This window comes from Schistocerca serialis, chromosome 1 (assembly GCF_023864345.2).
Source record: "Schistocerca serialis cubense isolate TAMUIC-IGC-003099 chromosome 1, iqSchSeri2.2, whole genome shotgun sequence".
Classification (NCBI taxonomy): domain Eukaryota; kingdom Metazoa; phylum Arthropoda; class Insecta; order Orthoptera; family Acrididae; genus Schistocerca; species Schistocerca serialis.
Window position 1 is genome coordinate 1,107,722,111 of NC_064638.1, and position 22,634 is coordinate 1,107,744,744.

Genomic DNA, 22,634 nt, shown 5'->3' on the forward strand with positions numbered 1-22,634 from the left:
ATTCTGTTGTTGGTAGGCTCATTATCAAAGTAGCAGGTGACACTTCCAGAACTGAAATGTATTTCTTGGATTCGAATAAGGAAGCAGTTAAGAGATTACCAGACGACTGACTAAGTAATACCTTCGGTGGCTTCAATATTTAACTGTACCGTGAAACCCTTCAATACTTTCTTACATTACACACAGCTTATGCAGAAAGATTACCCTGTGGTTAAGTCAGGAATTTTCATCATTCTTGTTTTTAATTGCAATAGTACGTTAGCTAAAAATGATAATGTATTGTGGTTTTCGTCTAGTTGTCAAAGGAACGTATTGTGGGAGATTTCATTCAAGCTGTATTGCTCCTCTGCTTGTCTCTCTCTATGTGTGAACTGCAACAGGCCACGTCACTGCATGCTAGCTGTACCAGCTGACTGGCCAGTGCTGTCCAAGTTAAATTCACCAGTAAATCTGTTGTCCTGTATTATCGCTAAGTCAATGTGCACATAATGTACAGCACAAAACGTACCCTTATTATCATACTTGACTACTCGAGACAGCTTGGCTGCAGTCCCAAGTGAAATGGAAATCCAATGAGGTTCCAGAAGATGCAGACGAATACATAGTGAAATGTTTACACCAGGTTTATTCTTATGATGATTTCTTTATGATGACTTCTTTATTTTGTGACCTAACCAAACACATTACAATGCAAATAGTCATTTCCTTTTAACAGTACAATTGCAGATTAGTAATTCTAATAGAAAAGTCACCACAGCTATTTCTCAAAATAATATCCATTTAGTTCAATGCATCTGGTCCACTATTTCAATTTCTCCAAACATTTAGAAAAGCAATCAAGCTCAATCTATGCACACACTTAATTACAGTAATGATGACCTCTTAAACATGATAAATCCTTCCCTCCAAGCCACTAGTTGATTTCTTAGAATGTAAATGTCAACGAGGCTAAATCTGGGGAACTGTTTAGATGGGAATTTGTTCAAAGCTCGTGCACTTTGGCCATGGCAATGTCTATGTCCAAAAATACAGATGTACCATAGCACAAACACATTTTTCTGATGATTTTGATCATTTCTATTTTAATTTCATAAACAAATAGTGTTGTGTAACATAAGCCGTTGGAGCTGCTGGAAGTAGTGGTATATGTGGAAGTGTTGTGCTTGTTTGTGTGTTTTCTTTGCTGAAAGGCTTTGGCAAAAGCTATAAAGTGCAACATTTTGTTGTTGTGCCTGTTGCATTTCAACAGAACATCTATATGATGATTAGTAATCTGTCCTTTTCCTAATGTCATTGATATTCCAACCAGGAGTTTCTATTGTTTGAACCACTACATATTCTATTCTAAATAACAATCGTGAGATTGTTTAACCAGCACACCAATTAGGGGCACTGTGTGTGTGTGTGTGTGTGTGTGTGTGTGTGTGTGTGTGTGTGTGTGTGTGTGAGAGAGAGAGAGAGAGAGAGAGAGAGAGAGAGAGAGAGAGAGAGAGAGAGACAGAATGGCATAAAAAATCTCAACAACTTTCAATCTGCAGAAGAATTATTTTTTTTAACAGGCAGAATTAAACATTCAGGTCTCAAAAGCCACATAGTAGCACACAAGGACAAATATAATTCTATTACTAAATATAATCAAAGTCCCAGACAAAATAGGAAAGGGCAGAGATAGATAGCTCAGAAAACAGCTTATTAGTAATAAAGTGGAAATTTTTATATACTCTGTCAAACAGTACACATGCCAGTTGTAACATTTATAGACTTGGAAAAGGTGAAACAAGGTCCATTTACTGTGACACAACTTAAATTTAAGTGCAATAACTACCACAGAAAGTAATAAATTTCATTATAAGAATATTATTACAAGTTCACATTACTTGATCAAAAAAACAGATTTTCACAATGATGCACATTATTCAGAGATGAAAGTTTGTCGTCATCAATGTGTAGCTAATACATCATCTGTTTTAATTGAAAACACAAAATACTGAAATTTTTCCTGATGTGATAGGTTAACACAATACAAGAAAGAAATGGTAGCTAAACCATTCTTCACAAGACTTCGAATTTCCAGGCTCATATCATCTTAATGTGTAGCTCAGAATCAGAGATGCTAATGCACTTTTAAACAAACATTACATGTAAAAAACTGTCAGTACACAACTATGATTCGTGAACAATTCACAAAAGAAGCAACAGGTAAAACACAAAACAATTCACAATATATGCACTGTTCAGAACATTCACTGTCTTTTGCAATTCTTTCTGGAACATTTTACAGTGACTGGAGAATTACGTAGTAATTCATATGTACAATGGCCACTGGAGACTGTATGTTTCAGCAGAATCAGTCTATTTTTAATCTACATTAATTTTATTAATGTCTGTGTTATTTATTTGCTTTCTTCTGCAAGCTTATCACGTGCCTTCTTTCCTCCTGTTAATGCCATCCTTTCTTTTTCTGAAAGCCGACTCAGTACTTTTGTGATAACACCTGTTCCCAGTGTCGCAGTTCCATCTCTGAGTGTGAACCTCTGCCCTTGTTCTAATGCCATTGGCCTGAACATTTTCAGCTCCAACCTGAAGAAGAGATCAATAATATATGTAATGCAATATAGTCAATTGAATCTGTCCACCACACCTCTCTCTCTCTCTCTCTCACACACACACACACACACACACACACACACACACACACACACACACACACACACACACCTACCTTTTCACGCTCCTGCGGATACGTGAGAAGTTGCCTCGTGAAACATGCAGTGTAAATAACACAAGCTACCAAAATGGTGTCAAAGACCTTCAGCAGGGTAGGAGACTCAAAACATTAATATTATAACTAACGATAAGAATAGTTATACGGTCGAAACCGATGATAACAACATCAAAGAGATGAACTGTTTACAGTCGTTACAGTCAACAGTCTCACAAACCGTTTCTTTTTTCCCCATTTTTTTTAAAATAGGAATTTCATCATTTCCAAATTTAAACTGTCATTGACTTCAAATAGTAGCAGAAATACAGTACACTTACAGTATATGTGGAGAGAGACGGAAGAAAAAATGTAAAAACCTTCAATAAGTGAAGAAAGCAGTAGCCACCATGTAAATTGTTCAACATCGTCGAATACAGCCTTGGATAATGGATGAGATACAATGTTGAGCATCTTTCAAAACTTACTGTAAGTTCTGTATAGTACAGTACTCATTCATGACAACTTTGTTCCAATTACTGTATTACAAAAATCAATTAACACTAATAAAAATGAGAAGCCAATATTTATGTATAAAATAACATGAAGGTCTATGCTTTCTCCTACGTTTCACTTTATAATGTTGTACAAATGTGATATACTGTACCTAACACAATGAAAATATCTAATACAACCACAATACAACAATAACAAGTACACTATTATTCCACTTCTGTACTTTGGAAAAAACATGCCATATGTATTGGACTTTAATTTTCTAGTTTTCTACAATCACAGCAAAGATATTACGAATAATACGAGAGAAGGAAAGTTGCTACTCATCATATAGCGGAGGTGCTGAGTCGCGATAGGCACAATAAAAAGATTCACACAATCATAGCTTTCAGCAATTAAAGCGCGCGCGCACACTCACTCGCACGCACGCACACGCGCGCGCGCGCACACACACACACACACACACACACACACACACACACACACACACACACACACACACACACACACACGTGCAACTTGCACACACGTCTGCAGTCTCAGAGAGCTGAAAGAGAGTAGCAACTATCCTCTTGTATTGTTACATTCCATTCTTCATTTTTCCATTGTTTGACAGCAAAGATAGTGTTGTTTAGTTTTTTAACCAGTGGCTTAAACTTTAAAATGCAATACAGTAACATATCATAAGATAGTTATTCAATTTAAGATGTGTGTAAGCATTTAGCATTTGATGATGCATTCATTTTAATATCTCATTATTGTCACTTGTATTAAAATCTTATTTGAAAATAAGAACTTTTTCTAAGGTTTTCACTGCACTGAGAGCTTTTCGTTAAGTGATGGCCAACACACTGCTGTTGAGCATTTTCATGTTCGTCAATCATTCATTTACTTTGATGACGGCTAAAATTTCTTCTTCACTCGATGAGGCATACATGATAAAATTGTTGTCTATCTAGGTGAAGTCCTCTATTTCACAAGCTGACAAACATAGTATTTACAAAGGATTTAGACGGGACTTTTGGATTTCACTGTTATGTTAACTCATGGTTAAAAGCGATGTTGCTATAAATGGAATCAACTGTACTTTCAAAATAAGTAACAGGCAGGTACTTTACCAGTTACCTTAAGCACCTTCCTTTGATGTTGGAGAACCAAGGCAAACATGTCTAACAAATCACTACCAGTTTCAAAACAGGAACTAGTTGCAAGAGCGGGACAGGTCGAAGAGAAGGTTATCACATGGGGTAGTACTGACGGTCTGTACATTCTGTGAGGCTCTGTACGCTGCACTATAATAACCATTTACTGGAAAATTTAAGGTTGTCTACAATTCTGACAGACAAAGTTACCTGTAATTCACTTGATATCCACTGCTGGATGAAGACCTCTTTTAGCCTTCACCATGCATTATGGTCTTTAACAATATGTATCCATGTTGCTCCTGCACACTGAATATTTATTGTCTTCTGCCCACCACCCATTACAATGACAATAGTTTTTTCTTATCTCTGGTAACACAGCAGATTACTTGTTTGCAACGCCTACCATACATTTATACGGCTACGTCATGCTTGCTTCCATTTAATTTTCATTACAATCATAATTAGGTCTTCCAATGCACTTTGTTTCTTTATACACTTAACATCAAAAACAGCACACAGAGAGGGGAGCATCAAATTAAAATTAAATTTATTACATATAATGATACAGATGAAACATTGACTTGGTCCCAAAATCAAGACATGAAAACATACAGTACATACAAGTAGACAGATACAGCACAACATGAATAACTGGCTGCACCATCTTTTGTTGCAATACATGTCGCAACATGCTTCATCTGGCATTTCAGCTGGTCCCGCACATGGTCTATAGGGGACATGTCCAGGGAGCATGGAAGAGTTGGAATATGGCATAGGAAGTCTTCAGCAATTCTAACTATATGAGGACAAGCATTGTCTTGCAGGAAAAGTGCTGCTGAAAGACTGTGTGGGAAGGTCCCACATCGGGTTGAAGAATATCGTCACCATAATGCTGGCCTGTTAAGGTTCCACATACCCCAATTAGACGGGACCGGCTACTGTAGGCTGTGGCCCTCCAGACCATTACTCAAGCTGTGTAGATCATGTGATGCGCGACAGCATGAGTGGAACTGTACTGTTCACTAGGTTGCATTCACAACCATATGCAGTCATTATCCATCCCAAAACAAATCGGGATTAATCACTTAACACCACGTATTACCAATCTGTGGCTGCCCAAGTCATTCTGCTGTGGTACTACTAGACGGCAGTTGTTGATGTCTCAATGTTAACAGCAGTATACGACAAGGGCACCTGGATTGCCAATTTGCATCTGCAAGTGTCTGGAAGTGGTATGTGGAACAACTGGCACCCGTACAGCTGCCTGTATTGTGGAGCATGTCCGTAGGATTCCTGATCACTTGCTGCACAATCCTTCCATCACCAACTTGTCTGAAGAAACGCTCTGAATGATCGACCTGGTTAGCCACATAACTTGTCAAGCAGCATGCTTAGGGTCTGAATCAGAGGCTGAGACGGTTCTGCGACCATGTGGGCTGCAGATTCCTCGACTTGCGCCATAGGGTGGTGGGGTTTCGGGTTCTGCTGGATAGGTCAGGAGCCCACTACACGCAAAAAGCGGCTACACGGGTAGCAGGGGTTGTGTGGCGTGGGCTGGGCGGTTTTTTAGGTTAGATGGCCTTGGGCAAGTACAGAAAGGGCAACAGCCTCAACGGGTGCGGGGCAAAGTCAGGACATGCGGGGGCCAAGCAGCAATCGGTATTGTAATTGTAAACTGTCGAAGCTGCGTTGGTAAAGTACTGGAACTTCAAGCGCTGATAGAAAGCACCGAAGCTGAAATCGTTATAGGTACAGAAAGCTGGCTGAAGCCAGAGATAAATTCTGCCGAAATTTTTACAAAGGTACAGACAGTGTTTAGAAAGGATAGATTGCATGCAACCGGTGGTGGAGTGTTCATCGCTGTTAGTAGTAGTTTATCCTGTAGTGAAGTAGAAGTGGATAGTTCCTGTGAATTATTATGTGTGGAGGTTACACTCAACAACCGAGCTAGGTTACTAATTGGCTCCTTTTACCGACCTCCCGACTCAGCAGAATTAGTGGCAGAACAAATGAGAGAAAATTTGGAATACATTTCACATAAATTTTCTCAGCATGTTACAGTCTTAGGTGGAGATTTCAATTTACCAGACATAGACTGGGACACTCAAATGTTTAGGACGGGTGCTAGGGACAGAGCATCGAGTGACATTATACTGAGTGCACTATCCGAAAATTACCTCGAGCAATTAAACAGAGAACCGACTCGTGGAGATAACATCTTGGATCTACTGATAACAAACAGACCCAAAATTTTCGACTCTGTATGTGCAGAACAGGGAATCAGTGATCATAAAGCCGTTGCAGCATCCCTGAATATGGAAGTTAATAGGAATATAAAAAAAGGGAGGAAGGTTTATCTGTTTAGCAAGAGTAATAGAAGGCAGATTTCAGACTACCTAACAGATCAAAACGAAAATTTCTGTTCCGACACTGACAATGTTGAGTGTTTATGGAAAAAGTTCAAGGAAATCGTAAAATGCATTTTAGACAGGTACGTGCCGAGTAAAACTGTGAGGGACGGGAAAAACCCACCATGGTTCAACAACAAAGTTCGGAAGTTCTGGTCTTACGTTAAATCAGTAAGTGGCTCGAAACAGCATATCCAGACACTCCGGGATGATGATGGCATTGGAACAGAGGATGACACGCGTAAAGCTGAAATACTAAACACCTTTTTCCAAAGCTGTTTCACAGAGGAAGACCGCACTGCAGTTCCTTCTCTAAATCCTCCCGCAAACGAAAAAATGGCTGACATCGAAATAAGTGTCCAAGGAATAGAAAAGCAAATGGAATCACTCAACAGAGGAAAGTCCACTGGACCTGACGGGATACCAATTCGATTCTACACGGAGTACGCGAAAGAACTTGCCCCCCTTCTAACAGCCGTGTACCGCAAGTCTATAGAGGAATGAAAGGTTCCAAATGATAGGAAAAGAGCACAGGTAGTCCCAGTCTTCAAGAAGGGTCGTCGAGCAGATGCGCATAACTATAGACCTATATCTCTGACGTCAATCTGTTGTAGAATTTTAGAACATGTTTTTTGCTCGAGTATCATGTCGTTTTTGGAAACCCAGAATCTACTATGTAGGAATCAACACGCATTCCGGAAACAGCGACCGTGTGAGACCCAACTCGCTTTATTTGTTCATGAGACCCAGAAAATATTAGATACAGGCTCCCAGGTAGATGCTATTTTTCTTGACTTCCGGAAGGCGTTCGATACAGTTCCGCACTGTCGCCTGATAATGTAAGAGCCTACGGAATATCAGACCAGCTGTGTGGCTGGATTGAAGAGTTTTTAGCAAACAGAACACAGCATGTTGTTATCAATGGAGAGATGTCTACAGACGTTAAAGTAACCTCTGGCGTGCCACAGGGGAGTGTTATGGGACCATTGCTTTTCACAATATATGTAAATGACCTAGTAGATAATGTCGGAAGTTCCATGCGGCTTTTCGCGGATGATGCTGTAGTATACAGAGAAGTTGCAGCATTAGAAAATTATAGCGAAATGCAGGAAGATCTTCAGCAGATAGGCACTTGGTGCAGGGAGTGGCAACTGACCCTTAACATAGACAAATGTAATGTATTGCGAATGCATAGAAAGAAGGATCCTTTATTATATGATTATATGATAGCGGAACAAACACTGGTAGCAGTTACTTCTGTAAAATATCTGGGAGTATGCGTGCGGAACGATTTGAAGTGGAATGATCATATAAAATTAATTGTTGGTAAGGCGGGTACCAGGTTGAGATCCATTGGGAGAGTCCTTAGAAAATGTAGTCCATCAACAAAGGAGGTGGCTTACAAAACACTCGTTCGACTATACTGGAGTATTGCTCATCAGTGTGGGATCCGTACCAGATCGGGTTGACGGAGGAGATAGAGAGGATCCAAAGAAGAGCGGCGCGTTTCGTCACAGGGTTATTTGGTAACCGTGATAGCATTCGGAGATGTTTAACAAACTTAAGTGGCAGACTCTGCAAGAGAGGCGCTCTGCATCGCGGTGTAGCTTGCTCGCCAGGTTTCGAGAGGGTGTGTTTCTGGATGAGGTATCGAATATATTGCTTCCCCCTACTTATACCTCCCGAGGAGTTTACGAATGTAAAATTAGAGAGATTAGAGTGCGCACGGAGGCTTTCAGACAGTCGTTCTTCCTGCGAACCATACGCGACTGGAACAGGAAAGGGAGGTAATGACAGTGGCACGTAAAGTGCCCTCCGCCACACACCGTTGGGTGGCTTGCGGAGTATAAATGTAGATGTAGATGTAGATGCTGTTTCAGGCCAATGATTAGACCCTTCTCAAATTGGCTTATCTGTGAGAAATATAATCTACCATGTTTACCTGGCATTGTGCACCACTAACATCCTCCTCAAGTTGGGTGCGATTGTCACATGTATGACTTGTCCACTATGTGCCATTTAAATAGTGCCCCTGCTCGATTGCAGTATCACTGCAGGATCTGTGGGCATGCACACTGGCACCAGACTTGGATAAATTGCAAATTGTATCTCACAGTACTTACTTGCAAAGTTTCGTGTTTGTACCTTTCTTCCCTCTGGGTGTGTTATTTTCAATGTCCCTGAGTGTATATTGGTTTTCCTGTGTCCCCTAGTAATCTCACAGTGTTAATCTGTACTACTGTATTTTCTTTTCAAAGTCCTTACAGTACATTTTTATCTAACTGTAACTTATTTTCAGGCCTACTTTCATAGTTTTCTTTTACTGAATTTTTCTATTCATTCATGAAATTTACCTAAAATAAAATTAAACAGTACAGCAACATCTGCATGGTGAAAACGATTCAGATATGTTCCATTAACACATTTTCCTTCTTAATTTTCCCAGTTTAGGGATTTGAAATCCACAAGGACTGCTCAGAAGGATTTGGTGGTATGGAATGTGTTTGTCTGAATCCATTTTCAGTTTTTATTCTCTCACTTTCTTAAACAAGTCTTTGAAATACTGGTCTGTGCTCAGTCAGTGTCTTGTTTCTCAAGGCCTGTTAGCACAGTCTGAATTGAGTTGCAAGCCTTTTTCAAAATATATGAATCTCAGACAAAATGGTGATGTATACTCATAACTATGGTAGTTATTTGCAAATACTCCATGACACTGTAACTGTTCTAAAGCTGGCTTGCCCCCTTTGCCTGTTACAACCTGATAATCCCATTTTTGTATGCAGATGGTGATAAAATTATACAGTATCTCTTACATTAAAATTGTTTGTCTCCTTTGTAGTGTGAACTAGAATAATTACAGCATCATTTGAGTTATTGGAAATTTTGTTCCTTTTTTTTTTATTTGCTTGGAGCTTTCCTCTTTAATACCTACATTGTTCAATTTGAGATTTTCTAGTCTGTTACTTCCTTCCAGATTTTTCTGTTTGCATAAGCACCTTTTTTATTTATAACTGCTCCTTTTATCTACATGTGTATAAACTGTGTTCCCTACGATGCTGAACTTCTGAATTTAATCTTTTATTCCCTCCTATTCTTACAGAAAGTCTCATCATCTGTTCCTGTCTAGTAAGTTTATTTCTTGCTAGCTTTGTATCTTATAAGTTTATGATCATTTTAAATTAAAAAATGAATTAGGTACCCTAAGTGTTTTTTACTGACCGATAAAATGCAGTCAACTTAATTTTCATTTCCATTTGTTCCCTGCCTCATCCACCTATTTGTTTTTGTAAGGAGAAATGTGTTAAGGCCAATCTTTTTTTTTTTTTTTTTTTTTTTTTTTTTTTTTTTTTTTTTTTTTTTTTTTTTCTCTCTCATAAGATTCTTCTGACATGTCATGTGACATTTCTGGTATTATATCTCAAGTTTTCCACTGAAAAAGCTTCCATTACCTTTTGTCCAGCTCTTGCATAAAAATTTATCATTATGTTTTAGTGTGATTAACATCAATTACCTTATTCCTCTGCTGTAGAACACGCCACAATTTTAATTACATCTGGAATGAATGTTTACTGCGCTTCTGATAACTCCACTCTATTCAATCTTATTTTAACTTCTCTTTCAACTACACTAACCTATTTTTGGTATTTACAGTACTACAATTTATTTCCCTTAAAACAGAAGCCACCAGATTTCCATTGGTCTCAATTTCTATTTAACCAAATAATAGTTTGGCAGGCCCCATGGCCGTAAGTCATTTTTCCAATTCTCTCAGTCCATTACTCCAGTATTTTTTTCCCAGCTTGGAATACTAATTTCCCAGAAATTTGCAGGGCCTCTGGCAACCCTATCTATGGTACACTACCTTGCTAGAGCCAGAAAGAGTATGGAAAGAGACTGTTAAAACATTGACAGAGCTACACTCACAGCTGTCTTTGTGCTGGTCTGAGGGGGTCCTAAATCTCAAAGAATTGGATCAACGCAACCAGTTCAAATGCTGATCATGAGCCAAGCCTACAATAAATAATGTCATTCAACAGTAACTCAGTATTTCTGTCACCTGCGATATAGCTATCAGACTGATACATGGTTTGTAAGTAACATGAACAGGTGAGAAGCACATCCGTATTTGTTCTCCATATAGCTGCCCATCATTCTGTTGCAGCACACTATGATGACAAGGAAATTTGGTACAAAGTGTTCCAATTAACATCTTGAAGGCAGGCAGCTATGACCCAGTCAACACGTGGATTAAGCCAAACAATATGTCAATGTGTGGCAAGTCTCCCATAACAAACCATCATCAATGTAGCAACCCACCAACCAGTGCTGCATTCCTTCAGCCTCAGACAGTCAAACATATAGTCAATGGGGCACTGCTTATGTGCATCATTGCAGCCACGAGGCAGAGTCAAGCTGGCAACTGATCAGTGCCCAGTGAGCTGCAGAACCATTCCAGCAGCTGTAGACCTAACTTAATGTTGTCATGTAAGTTCTTAGTTTAAGAGCTCTCCTATGGTCTTTAGCAGGCATATGGTTTGATGTCCACAGAGTGCCCGAGTTGTGTCTAAAGTTTCATTTTTCCTTTTTGTTTCTGCTCTGCACTCCTGCAACTTATACTACTTTCTTGTAAGGCAGTTGCAAACTGTAGGACAGCACTGAAAGTGCAATGTACATCAGTATTACAACATTACCTTATGGTTTGGGTTTTTTGTCTTTGTATCACGTGACACTGACTCGAAAGCAGCAAAGACACTGAAGGCACCATGCGGATCCGAAACGAGTCACTGGCCCGGACTTCACCATTTGAACCGCTCCAGGTCTGTCGAGAAACAGTGCCCATGATAACAGAAAATCTGCCTAGGATAACTGTCAGAAACAGTATAAGGAGAACAGACCATGTACTAGGGAATTTTATGGAGTATGACAGGTGTTCTAAGAGAGACAGGCGGTAGCTGGGTGAATGGCTGTAGATCTGTAAGTCTACGATATCAAAGAGCTTCTGCAACGCGATGCATTGGATTAGTCATTCGAGATGCGAGGTACATTTTAAGGTTTAATTGATAGTTCTCTGTTCTTATGGGCAATGTAACGTGACTGTAGTGACTTTGTTATGGCTTGCTTAATTCTTGTAACTAGTTTAGATTAAGCTGCTCTTCTGAACGTGTGTGTATACGTTATGGGTAGGTCTATGGATGCATTTAAGAATGATGAGATTCGAACTGTAGATTGTGTTGCATTAACGCAATAAGCCTGCCTAGGAGCTTAAAGGGGACTTTTCCTACAGTTAAAGTACGTTAAACTAAATGCTTGGTGTGACGTTCAGTTATGGGGAATGCATAGTACTGCAATGTGTGTAGTGTAAACTTGGCATGCTTAATTTTGTCTGGTAGGGAAGTACTGATGTTACATTTTGCAACAAGTCAATCATTTTGCTGTGTGATAACTAGGTTAGCTTAAGTGATACATTTTTGCAGGAAGTATAAGAGTCAAAAACCGTAGCACACGGCGAGGATGGGTACGTAGCTTCATAATGTTGTATGATGCCTACCAGAGCTCACCACTGCTGCCCTTATGATATTGTTTACCGCTTTGCCAAATGGTCATGTGATTGCCAAGGATTGTAACTGCTTTACGTACTAGCTTCGCCTAGAGATGCAGTGGGACAGCAAAGGAAACATTGCATAAAGCAGTGAGCAGACTTTGAAAAGTAAACCAAAGCATAAATGGTGTGGTCAAAAATAAGCATTGGACGTAATGTGTAGTAGCATACATTAACTATCCTAGTGTCACCTTACAGGAATTGTGCATGGTTTTCAGAATGAGCCAGTGAAGCCAAACTAAATTTGAGGATCGATTTCTCTGAAGAGGAAAGATGTGTTGTGGCACACTGCAACATCAACGAAATTTGGGACTTGGTGTTCCAATTACAGTCCCAAAGGTGCACAGCTGATGACACAATCAACACAAAGAATGCGCCACACATTATGTCAATGTGTGACGAGTCTCTCATAACAAGACACTGACACGGCTATGTACCAACTGGTGTTGCATTCCTTCACCCCCCCCCCCCCCCCAGACAGCCAAACAGTCACCGGAGAGTTAATGATAGTCACCACTGGAGCGACCAGGCTGAAGTTAAAGCTGGTGGCTAACCAACAGCCACTGTACTGCTGGACTGCTCCAGCATCCTCTGGACAGCTGTTATCTGCCCACCATATGTATGCTGAGGTCCTGAGTTCAGGCGCTGTACCACTCTGTCTCTACACCGCATGGCACTATGGGCTTCGCTAGGCACCGCCAGTCCTCCTCAGGGAGGATGCCCTTAGTTACCAGCAGCCAACTCAGCTCCTGATGCATCAACATCACCGGGTCATCATACTGCCCCCAGACAACAAACTGCCATGCAGCATCGCTTCCCTTGTGCTGTGTGATCGATGCCTGATCACCAATCAAAACTATGGAACATGGATGTCAAGCACTTTTAACTGCTCTAACTTACTGGGTTAATAAAGCATTTACATGCACACCATCTGCCTTGCTGCCATCACCTTCTTCTCATATTGGCCTCCTGTAGCCCTTGACAACCTTCAAATCCTCAATGCCCAGATGGGATACCATCAGTATCCCGACCACTAGAAGAAAAGTCTCTTCCATCCCTCCATAGCAGTCACTGCAGCCTCTCAATCCACTGCAGTTCTAAAGGATACATGGTCTGAATGTCCAGACTGTATATTGGGTTCTATCTAGTTGTTTCCCTCAGTCCTCACTAAGATGTAATTAGGTGCTCAACCCACGCAGCTTAGAAGAACCAGCTTAAACAGCTGAGTTACTATTACTGAGACATAATACAATGGTGTTGGGTCAACAATTGTTTGAGATTGTGTGAACCTACTGCCTCCGTTCAATGACTGCACAGTTTCCATGTCACTGAACATCTTGCAAAAACTATTCAATAGTAAAGAACTTTAAAAGAGTCAATTACCATCCCTTCAATTCCTCTAAGTCTACCTCCATACTACTTTCATTACTACATCACATCTGAAATAAAAAACTGTTCCACCTTTCCCCATATAACTGAAACAAAATTCTGCTAATATGCAAATTTGTATGTAAACAATATTTACATTACAAAGTAACAGTAAATTTAACTTTAATTAGACAGTAAAACAGTGTTCTCTTTATAAGACGTCTATACGCAACAATGCATTCAAGACCTCCCACCTGCTAGATATTCTCTACATTTCAGCATAACTGCTGCATCCTTCATGATGAATTACAAGCCTTATGTACTCATTTCTAAATTTATTCCCACAATTCTTTCCTTCCATCATTCCCTCATTTACAGTTTTCAACAGCAACACTCAAATATGTGCACAAACATTTCATTTCTTTAATTATATTCTTTATTATGTTTTTTTCTCATTGTCTTCATTCCTTATCCAACCAATCCAGCTGATCATCAAAACCAAGTTTTGCTGTCTTCTAATGCTTTCATTTCCTTTATCTTCGATCATCTATGCTCCAGAACCATCAAGAACTGACAAAGTCTTGGTAAATCTTGTAGCTGCAGAATTCTGACATATGGTCTAAACATTACTCATCTATGGAACCCATGCAGTTCCTTCATGAGTGTATGTGACCGAATCTGTCTGGTAACAGCCTGAGAAATTAGACTACAAATTTGCTACGTGCTGTCATAACATGTGAATAAACAAAATCGTTCGTGATTAATTGCTTACTTTTCATCATTCCTTAAATTCTCACAGGCTATCAGACCTCTATGGATAAAAACGATGACTTTATACAATGCTGTAGAAAGACATTTTTCTCATCACTGTCAGAATATGTGCACCATTACCATCACAAGACTAAAGTAGAAAACACTGAACAGACATTCTCACTTATTACTTACTTTGCGTCCTCTCCTGGCATTACCATTTCCTTTTCGGGTATTACAATTTGTGATGCAATGTCCCATGTTTTTGAGAACATCTGCAGTTGAATATATGACATAAATGGCTTATGTCTTCCTCCTTCCTCTTTACTCAGAATGTAAACCTGGACATCAAAGTTCATTCGATTACCAAGTGGACTATATTAGAAAGAAACAAATATCCATACTAAATGTAGGTATTTGATAGATAACTGATGAACAACTGGCCAAGCATCAAACATAAAAAGTGGTTACAATCCAATCATACATTTCACAATCTCCTGCAGAAATGAGCTGTCATAAAAAGCTGATGCAAATAAAAGCTAACTCCTTTGAAGAACTTCTGTCATGAGATCTTTTTACTTTTGGAAAGTTATACAGGATGTGATTCAAAAGTTTCAAGACTTAACTCAGAACAAGAAATTTATTGGACATTTAAGTACAGCAGACTAAAATTCTTCAAAATATAATCCTTCAGCATCAACATAGCGCTGCCAGCACGTCTTCCACTGTTCGTAGCCCTTCTGGAAGGCCTCGGATGTCATGCTGCCTAGGGCTCTGGTCAAAGCCTGCTGGATGGCGTCGATGGCGTTTAATCACTTCTCTTTTAGGACTGTCTTGATTCGGGGAAGAGGAAAAAGTCACTTGGAGCCAAGTCGAGGTTGTAGGGTGGCGGCAGCAGTGTTGTAACGTTGAACTTGACCAAAACTTCAGCAGCGGCGCACAACGTGTGAGCGGGCGCGTTGTCGTGATGGAGAATCCAATCGCCCTTCACCTGGCGGATGCAGCGAACTTGATCCCTCAAGCGGGCAGAGCACTCACACTAAGACAACGCTCATTGTTTGAAAGTTCTTGCACTCTCTCCACATTTTGATCTGTTCGGCTTGACGATGGTCTCCCAGAGTGGTCATCGTTTTCAACATTCCCGCAGCCACCTCTGAAACGTTTGTGCGACATGAAAACCATTGCACGGGACATGGCTTCTTCTTTATAGGTCTCTTTAATCATACTGAGAGTCTCTGTGGCGGTTTTGTTCAGTCGCACACGAAACTTAATCGCATAATGCTGCTCCATTTCCGCCTCTCCCACTTTTTGACCGAGGTCAATGACACGCACTCATGCTGCAAGTGATGCGCAATCTCCAGGGTTCCCGAAGCAACTGCCGCAGCATCAGTTCATTCCCTGAGACCCCCTACTACTTCCCCCACCTGGCATCCAACCGGTCCACATGCACTCCCCTACACAGAAATGAATCAGTCTTGAAACTTCTGAATCACACCTTGTATACATTAGAACTGTTGAAGGTTACAGATTTTGCTTTCAGAAAATGGTCACAAGTTAGAAGTTCTACAAGTAATGTAACTTATTTCCTTCCAGAATTTTTGTGACTTCAGCAAAGGCCCTGCTACAGAGTGTTGGTCTCTGGTAATTATTGGGGACCTTTTCAGTAATACAAAGTCTTTGGAAACTTGACCACACATCTTGAGAACAGCTTATTATGTTTTATCTATGCAGTATTTAATTGCTATAGCAATAAGCAAACACTATCTTTGAAATTAACAAAACAATGTTAGCTGTTATACTCTTCTTTCCCTTGCAAACTGTGCCATACGAAGTCTTTTGAAACTTCTTTTAATTCAGTAACTTCTTTTGTGTCTCCTCCAGCTTTCATGTGGATACCAAGAACAAATTAGTAAGTTGTACTAATTGTAAGAAACATTTCCCTCCCTCACACACACACACACACACACACACACACACACACACACACACACACACACACACAGAGAGAGAGAGAGAGAGAGAGAGAGAGAGAGAGAGAGAGAGAGAGAGACAGGAGGGGGGGGGCTAACAGTAGAAATACAATACTTTTAACTGTTTACAGAAACTTTCAAGTAGGAAAATTGTATGTGAAGTTATGAGGAATCCATACATATAATCCAAATACTTAGAAAGCTTCAACAGGCCATGATGTGGAAAGCAACTAGCTTTGCCCTATACAAAATAAATCATCTGAACAGCTGCTCAACAGACTTACAGAAAAAAAAAAAAAAAAAAAAAAAAAAAAAAAAAAAAAAAAAAAAAAAAAAAAAAGAAAAAAAAGAATAAAATATGGGATCCAGATTGAGATTTTGAGCCTCAAATTACAAGTATGGAGCTTTAACAATGCACCACTTTATTTGGTGGTACAGGTAAACCTTGTTATATGCACCAGCTATGTTTCGCAGAATCACCACACATACAGAGTTCACGTGAATCTAGAGTAATTATACACGTATATTAAGGGGTTTGATTCGCATTTACTCACAATAACCATTACAACTTTCTGCAACCCATTTTAATTAAAAGTTAACACACTTAAAAATATGACACAAACACACAGTAATTCATTTCCTTTAAGTCCATCTGCAACCTAAATAGCCTCTGGATCATCTACATTCAAAGAATCTGATAGTGCTGTGGACAATTCATTCTCCATAATGGATTTCCTTACATGGCTATCTTAGTTGCTCTGATCCTCGGAATGAGCATTTAAGCTGAGGTCACAGACATTCTCTTTGTCGTCATCAGTGATCCAATCTGCTGTCCCGTGTCTGCAATTTCTCTCATTGAAATAGTGGGATCACTTCATCTTCTAGGTCTGATACAGCATCAGGCCATAGTTTCCTTCACATTCACAAGTTTTCGAGTGGTATTAGTTCAGATGTTTATAATGGCATCAGTTGCCATCTTAATATTAAACTATCACCAGAAAATCTCAACAGTAAGTTTAACATTAAGATCACATCCTTCTACAAGACTGGAGAAAGTTTTATTCAGATAGTATGTCTTTAATGCAGAAATAAATCCCTGATCCATGGGTTGCAGTACATATGTAGTGTTTGTGGCAGAAATGGACTTCAGTGTTTTGAATTCTACCAATAATGGAAAGTGAGTGACTGAGAACATTATCAAAAATGAGAAGAATTTTGAAGAAGATTTTTTCTTTCTCAATTCTCTGTTCAGTTTATTAACAAAACAGCCACCGAAAATAGCAGAAATCATTCAAACTATTTTACTCCATCCCAGCTTGCCCACCACAATCTTAGGATTCTGACAGTAGAAGACCATGAAGGGCTTGACTTTGTAATCCCTTCAACAGTTCCTCCAAAAACAAGGTTGCATCAGTCCTTGGCAGCCTTAAATCCAAGTGATGTTTTTCTTCAATAGAAACGAATGTGCAGCTAGGCATTACTTCCCAAATACACCCATTTCATCAAGGTTTAAACCATGCCTCACAGTTTAGCCTCTTTAAAATCCTTAGCACCAACTTCATCACTATAGTGGCCTGTCCTATTATTTTAATGCTGTGAAAGCCAAACACTGCTGGAAACAATCAAATCAACATGAGCTGGCCACGACAGGTGCTGGATCTTCCTCTTCTTGCGTTAAATCCACACACAGGCCCTTGGCTGTAATTTGAGCAGCAGTTCCAAGGAGAGGCATGTGCTGTTGGACGTGATGCTCAAATAAATGGCTTAGCATTTTTCCTAGTCTTTCTATCACTTCTGGGTGAGATTTGGGCACTCGAGATGCACTTATGTTAGTTGAAGATTGATCACTATTTAAACACATTCTGCATAGTAATGAATATTTCTCACTGTAGATTCACTTAGTCCAAAAGCAAGCTTAATGTCAATAATATGCTCTCCTTTCTCACAGCAATCCAGAACTTTTGACTTTATTTCTAATGAGTAAGACTTTGTATATGCTTCTTTCCCTTGACAGGGACACCTTCCTTCCTTTCACCTGATACTTTAAATACAAACCCTGTCATGTGAAACTTCACAACCATATTAACCTGAGCTGAGTATTTACATATTGACAAACACAAATTGCACTAACACATTACTGCTTACTTACAGCTTTTGTGTACTGTTGACAAATGGCAGCACTGGACTTAAAACTAAATTCGCATAGATGAAAAATAAAAATCAAAATCAAAATTAAAATTAAAATTAAAAAATGCAGATAATGGATCTGTGTGTATGGGGTCTAGCTGTACTGATAAGCATGACACTGATGATGACTATTATCTTGAAATTATCATTGCATTTTTCTGACATCAGTTACTGTACCTGAGCTTCCACATGATCCTCAGCTTTCATAGTACCAGGTTTACACATTATCATCCCACGGCGAAGTTCATCCCTCTTCACACCTCTTACCAATGCACCAAGATTGTCTCCAGCTTGAGCTTCTTCCAGTATTTGATGAAACATTTCAATGCCTGCAAACAAACAAGTACTGACTAAAAGTAAAATACGAATGATCAAATTTTATAAATGTATGAGAATGAGGAATTGATTGGTAGTAAGAAAATGGCAATCCACTTTAAAAACCAATTTCATTTGTCTTTCACCTTAAATTGATGTTTACAGTTTTTTTAACAAAATGGTAGTTAAAACAATTGTTTTGGGCATTGTAAAGTAGTTTGAAAAACAACTTAAAGATCTCTTCATGTGCTGCCACATCCATGTTTCCATTGCTTTCACATGTCACATGTTGTCATTTTTGTTATTAGATTAGGTATAGTTGTTACTGTATTTAGAATTGGCAGTCCTGTTAGAAGATCCAACTTGTGATGACCTTATTTCTTCCCTTATATATCTTTGGTTCTTCAGCATTTTCTGGTTATAAGCTTTCCTGTACTTGTTGCTATATTTTATCATCCTCAAATTTCTTGCTACACACTGTCATCCTTGAAAGTTATTAGGGCTTCAAAAAATTATTTTCGGTAATGGAAAACTTACACTTTATGGGAATTAGTTTATTTTACCAGGAAGTAGAGATTGTGTAGGTACATCTACAAACTGAATGGACGTGAAGTGACACCATCGAGTGCCTCAAGACAGAAGCTGAAATATTTAGAGATAAGCCAAGAGAAATGATCAAATAATGCAACAGAATGTGGTACCATGATTGCTTAACTCAATGCTTTGTATAGGCTACCAAAAGATGTTACTGTGTGTGCACTCTGTGGAAAAGGTGCCATTAAAATTTACAAGATCATGAGCCACGAAAGATGTGGCCAGTAAACTTCATATGTTTTGCAATTTCTGTGGTGTAACTAAAACTGGGTATTATTCTGGGTTGCGCAAAGGAAGAATTAATAATACAAACATTAGACTAGAATATGGAATGAAGTACACTGGGAAGGATGAAAGAGCAGCTCAAACATTTTGTGCTATCACATATTTGCCATCACCTCCAAGACTTATGAAATATACACAGTTACTTTTTGACAGCTTTAGACAAGTGATATCTGTCTATGAAAACACTGTGGTGTGCAATGAATGTGAAACGTACGTAGTTGCAAGAGTATAACTCTGAATTGAATTTCCCAAGAATTAAATAAAAAAATGTAATTCTTGTTTATTTTATGCATAAAAAATTTCTTTGAGTTAGAGTTCTGAAACTTTTTGGGATGTTTTAGGATACTTTTTGGATGAAAGCAGACTTCAGACATTAATGTACTATCAACAGGAAGAAAAATACATACTGATTAATTAAAAAAACTAACATTAATTTTGATTATCAGATGTAAATACTTCTAGAATAGAAACTTGTGACCGAAATGGCGTGATTGTAGTCTACTTTTTAGACAATCAAGTAGTTAATGTGTACTTAAAAGTTTATTCATTTAAATGAGATATATATTCAGTGCATGGATTTCAAGTAGGGACCACCAAATGAAAAATGAATTCACTGTTCTTTACAGAAAGTGAATTTGATATGTGAACTAATGTGATTAACTGTGTGCCAAAATGTTCAGCAAGAAACACTCATGTTGTACTATAATTTGCATCCTCCTAAGGATTTATATTCTTCTGTTAGAGCTGTGTAAACTTTGTAAAAATTGTTAGTACTTTTACAGGCTTTCAGAGGCAAGCTACCTTAAAGTGATTCGCGTACACGCAAAAGCTTAATCTTGAGTCACCCAATCACAGGTGTACGACAATGAAACAACATGACTATTATTTAATATCGATTATGACAACATAAATTCTCTGGGTCTTTGGTGCCCAATAAAACAATGAAATACGAGTGCAACTGAAATGCTGAAATGGTAAAGAGCTTACACACACACACACACACACACACACACACACACACACACACACACACAAGGACTTGTGATTACATACTGCAAATATTTCCAATTGCAACAGCCCAAAAGATAATTATGAATTTTCACTGTCACCTTGCATAGGCTTCAATCCAGCACAAATGCAGCACTACTAACATTAGAAATCTAATGGTGTAATATGTTTTTGTTCAGTTACATACCAGTAACAGTAGTTTTGACACTTTTGTTGTGGCCTATGAATTCTACATCAGCGCCTTTCTTGAGAGTTCCTCTTTCTAACCGTCCTGTGACTACAGTGCCACGGCCTTAGAAAAGAAAATGAGAATTCAGTAAGTAAAAAGTGCAATTTGAATAATTAAAGCAAACTGTATGAAACTAAACAAATTCTGTACCAGGTATAGAGTAAACATTCTCCACTGGAAGCATGAATGGTTTATCCAGTTCTCTTATGGGTGTAGGTATGTGCTTATCAATTTCATCCAGAAGCTGCAAAATTGGCTCGGCACCTATTGAATTACAATTCAATATTCAGTTCTTATGATTTAACAACAAACTGAAGCATGGAGAGTTTCATACAAAAAGCTTCCTATAACAATTAGCATTTACCTACCCATTTCAGGATTTCTGCCCTCAAGTGCACAGAGGGCAGAACCCTTTATCACTGGTATGTTATCACCATCATATCCCATTTCAGTCAAGAGCTCTCTCATTTCCATTTCAACTAATTCTACCATCTCCTTGTCTGCAGCATCAACCTAAAATATTTTAAAAGCTTATTTTTCCAAAACGCCATACATGTGTATCAAAACATAAAGGCATATCTAGAAACAAAGATGATGAGACTTACCAAACAAAAGCGCTGGCAGGTCGATAGACACACAAACATACACACAAAATTCAAGCTTTCGCAACTAACAGTTGCTTCATCAGGAAAGAGGGAGGGAAGGAGAGGGAAAGACGAAAGGATGTGGGTTTTAAGGGAGAGGGTAAGGAGTGATTCCAATCCCGGGAGCGGAAAGACTTACCTTAGGGGGGAAAAAAAGGACAGGTATACACATGCGCGAGCGCGCGCGCGCGCACACGCACACACACACACACACACACACACACACACACACACACACATCCACCCGCACATACACAGACACAAGCAGACATTTGTAAAGGCAAAGAGTTTCCCTCTATTATATTCAATACATAAAGGCATTTATAAATAGTTATATTAACAGTCTCAGTTGCAAGCTGGGAAAAATTTGCTGAAAATTGAACAAATCTTTACATGAAATTTTTAATTTGAATTTCTCCAGGCTACTACTTCCTGAAATTGAAACATTCCACAAGATGTACAGTGTATATCCAATTGCAAAAACTGTTTTTCTATGTTACTACGGGGTGTTCAGAAAGCCTCTCTGCCGTGCCGTACGATTGTTAGCCATGCCTGCCGTAAGCCGCAGTGAATATACTGAAATGAAACTCAGTGAAATAAAAGTTATTAATTTATTGAATATTCATTTTTACTTACAAATTTTCACATTAAATGTTGAAAGTATCCCCCCTGTTGTTCAATACACAATTCAATTAATCTAATCATACGGCACTGCGGAGAGACTTTTTGAACATCCCATATAATAATACATAAACAAGAATTCCAAAACAAAATACTTTTTTCAAACTATCACCATAATAATAATAATAATAATAATAATAATAATAATGCGATTATGGGCTTGCAAGCTCACTATCAAACTATTACTGCAGTTTAAAAGTAACATAAAACAGTCTTGATTGCAAGAAACCTTTA

At 38.8% G+C, this 22,634-nt stretch overlaps 1 protein-coding gene across 1 annotated transcript in view; it reads right to left on the minus strand.

Annotated features, from left to right (window-relative positions):
- Positions 1–1,525: 1,525 nt before the first annotated feature.
- The window catches only part of LOC126416624 (elongation factor Tu, mitochondrial), a 59,876-nt gene continuing 38,767 nt past the window's right edge, over positions 1,526–22,634 (minus strand). The window contains exons 6-11 of the mRNA XM_050084386.1: positions 21,444–21,588; positions 21,226–21,339; positions 21,034–21,138; positions 18,822–18,973; positions 14,683–14,828; positions 1,526–2,580 (exon numbers count right to left, since the gene is read on the minus strand). Of these exons, the coding sequence (XP_049940343.1) occupies positions 2,394–2,580; positions 14,683–14,828; positions 18,822–18,973; positions 21,034–21,138; positions 21,226–21,339; positions 21,444–21,588 (849 nt within the window). The 3' untranslated portion in view covers positions 1,526–2,393. The remainder of the gene's footprint in view (positions 2,581–14,682; positions 14,829–18,821; positions 18,974–21,033; positions 21,139–21,225; positions 21,340–21,443; positions 21,589–22,634) is intronic.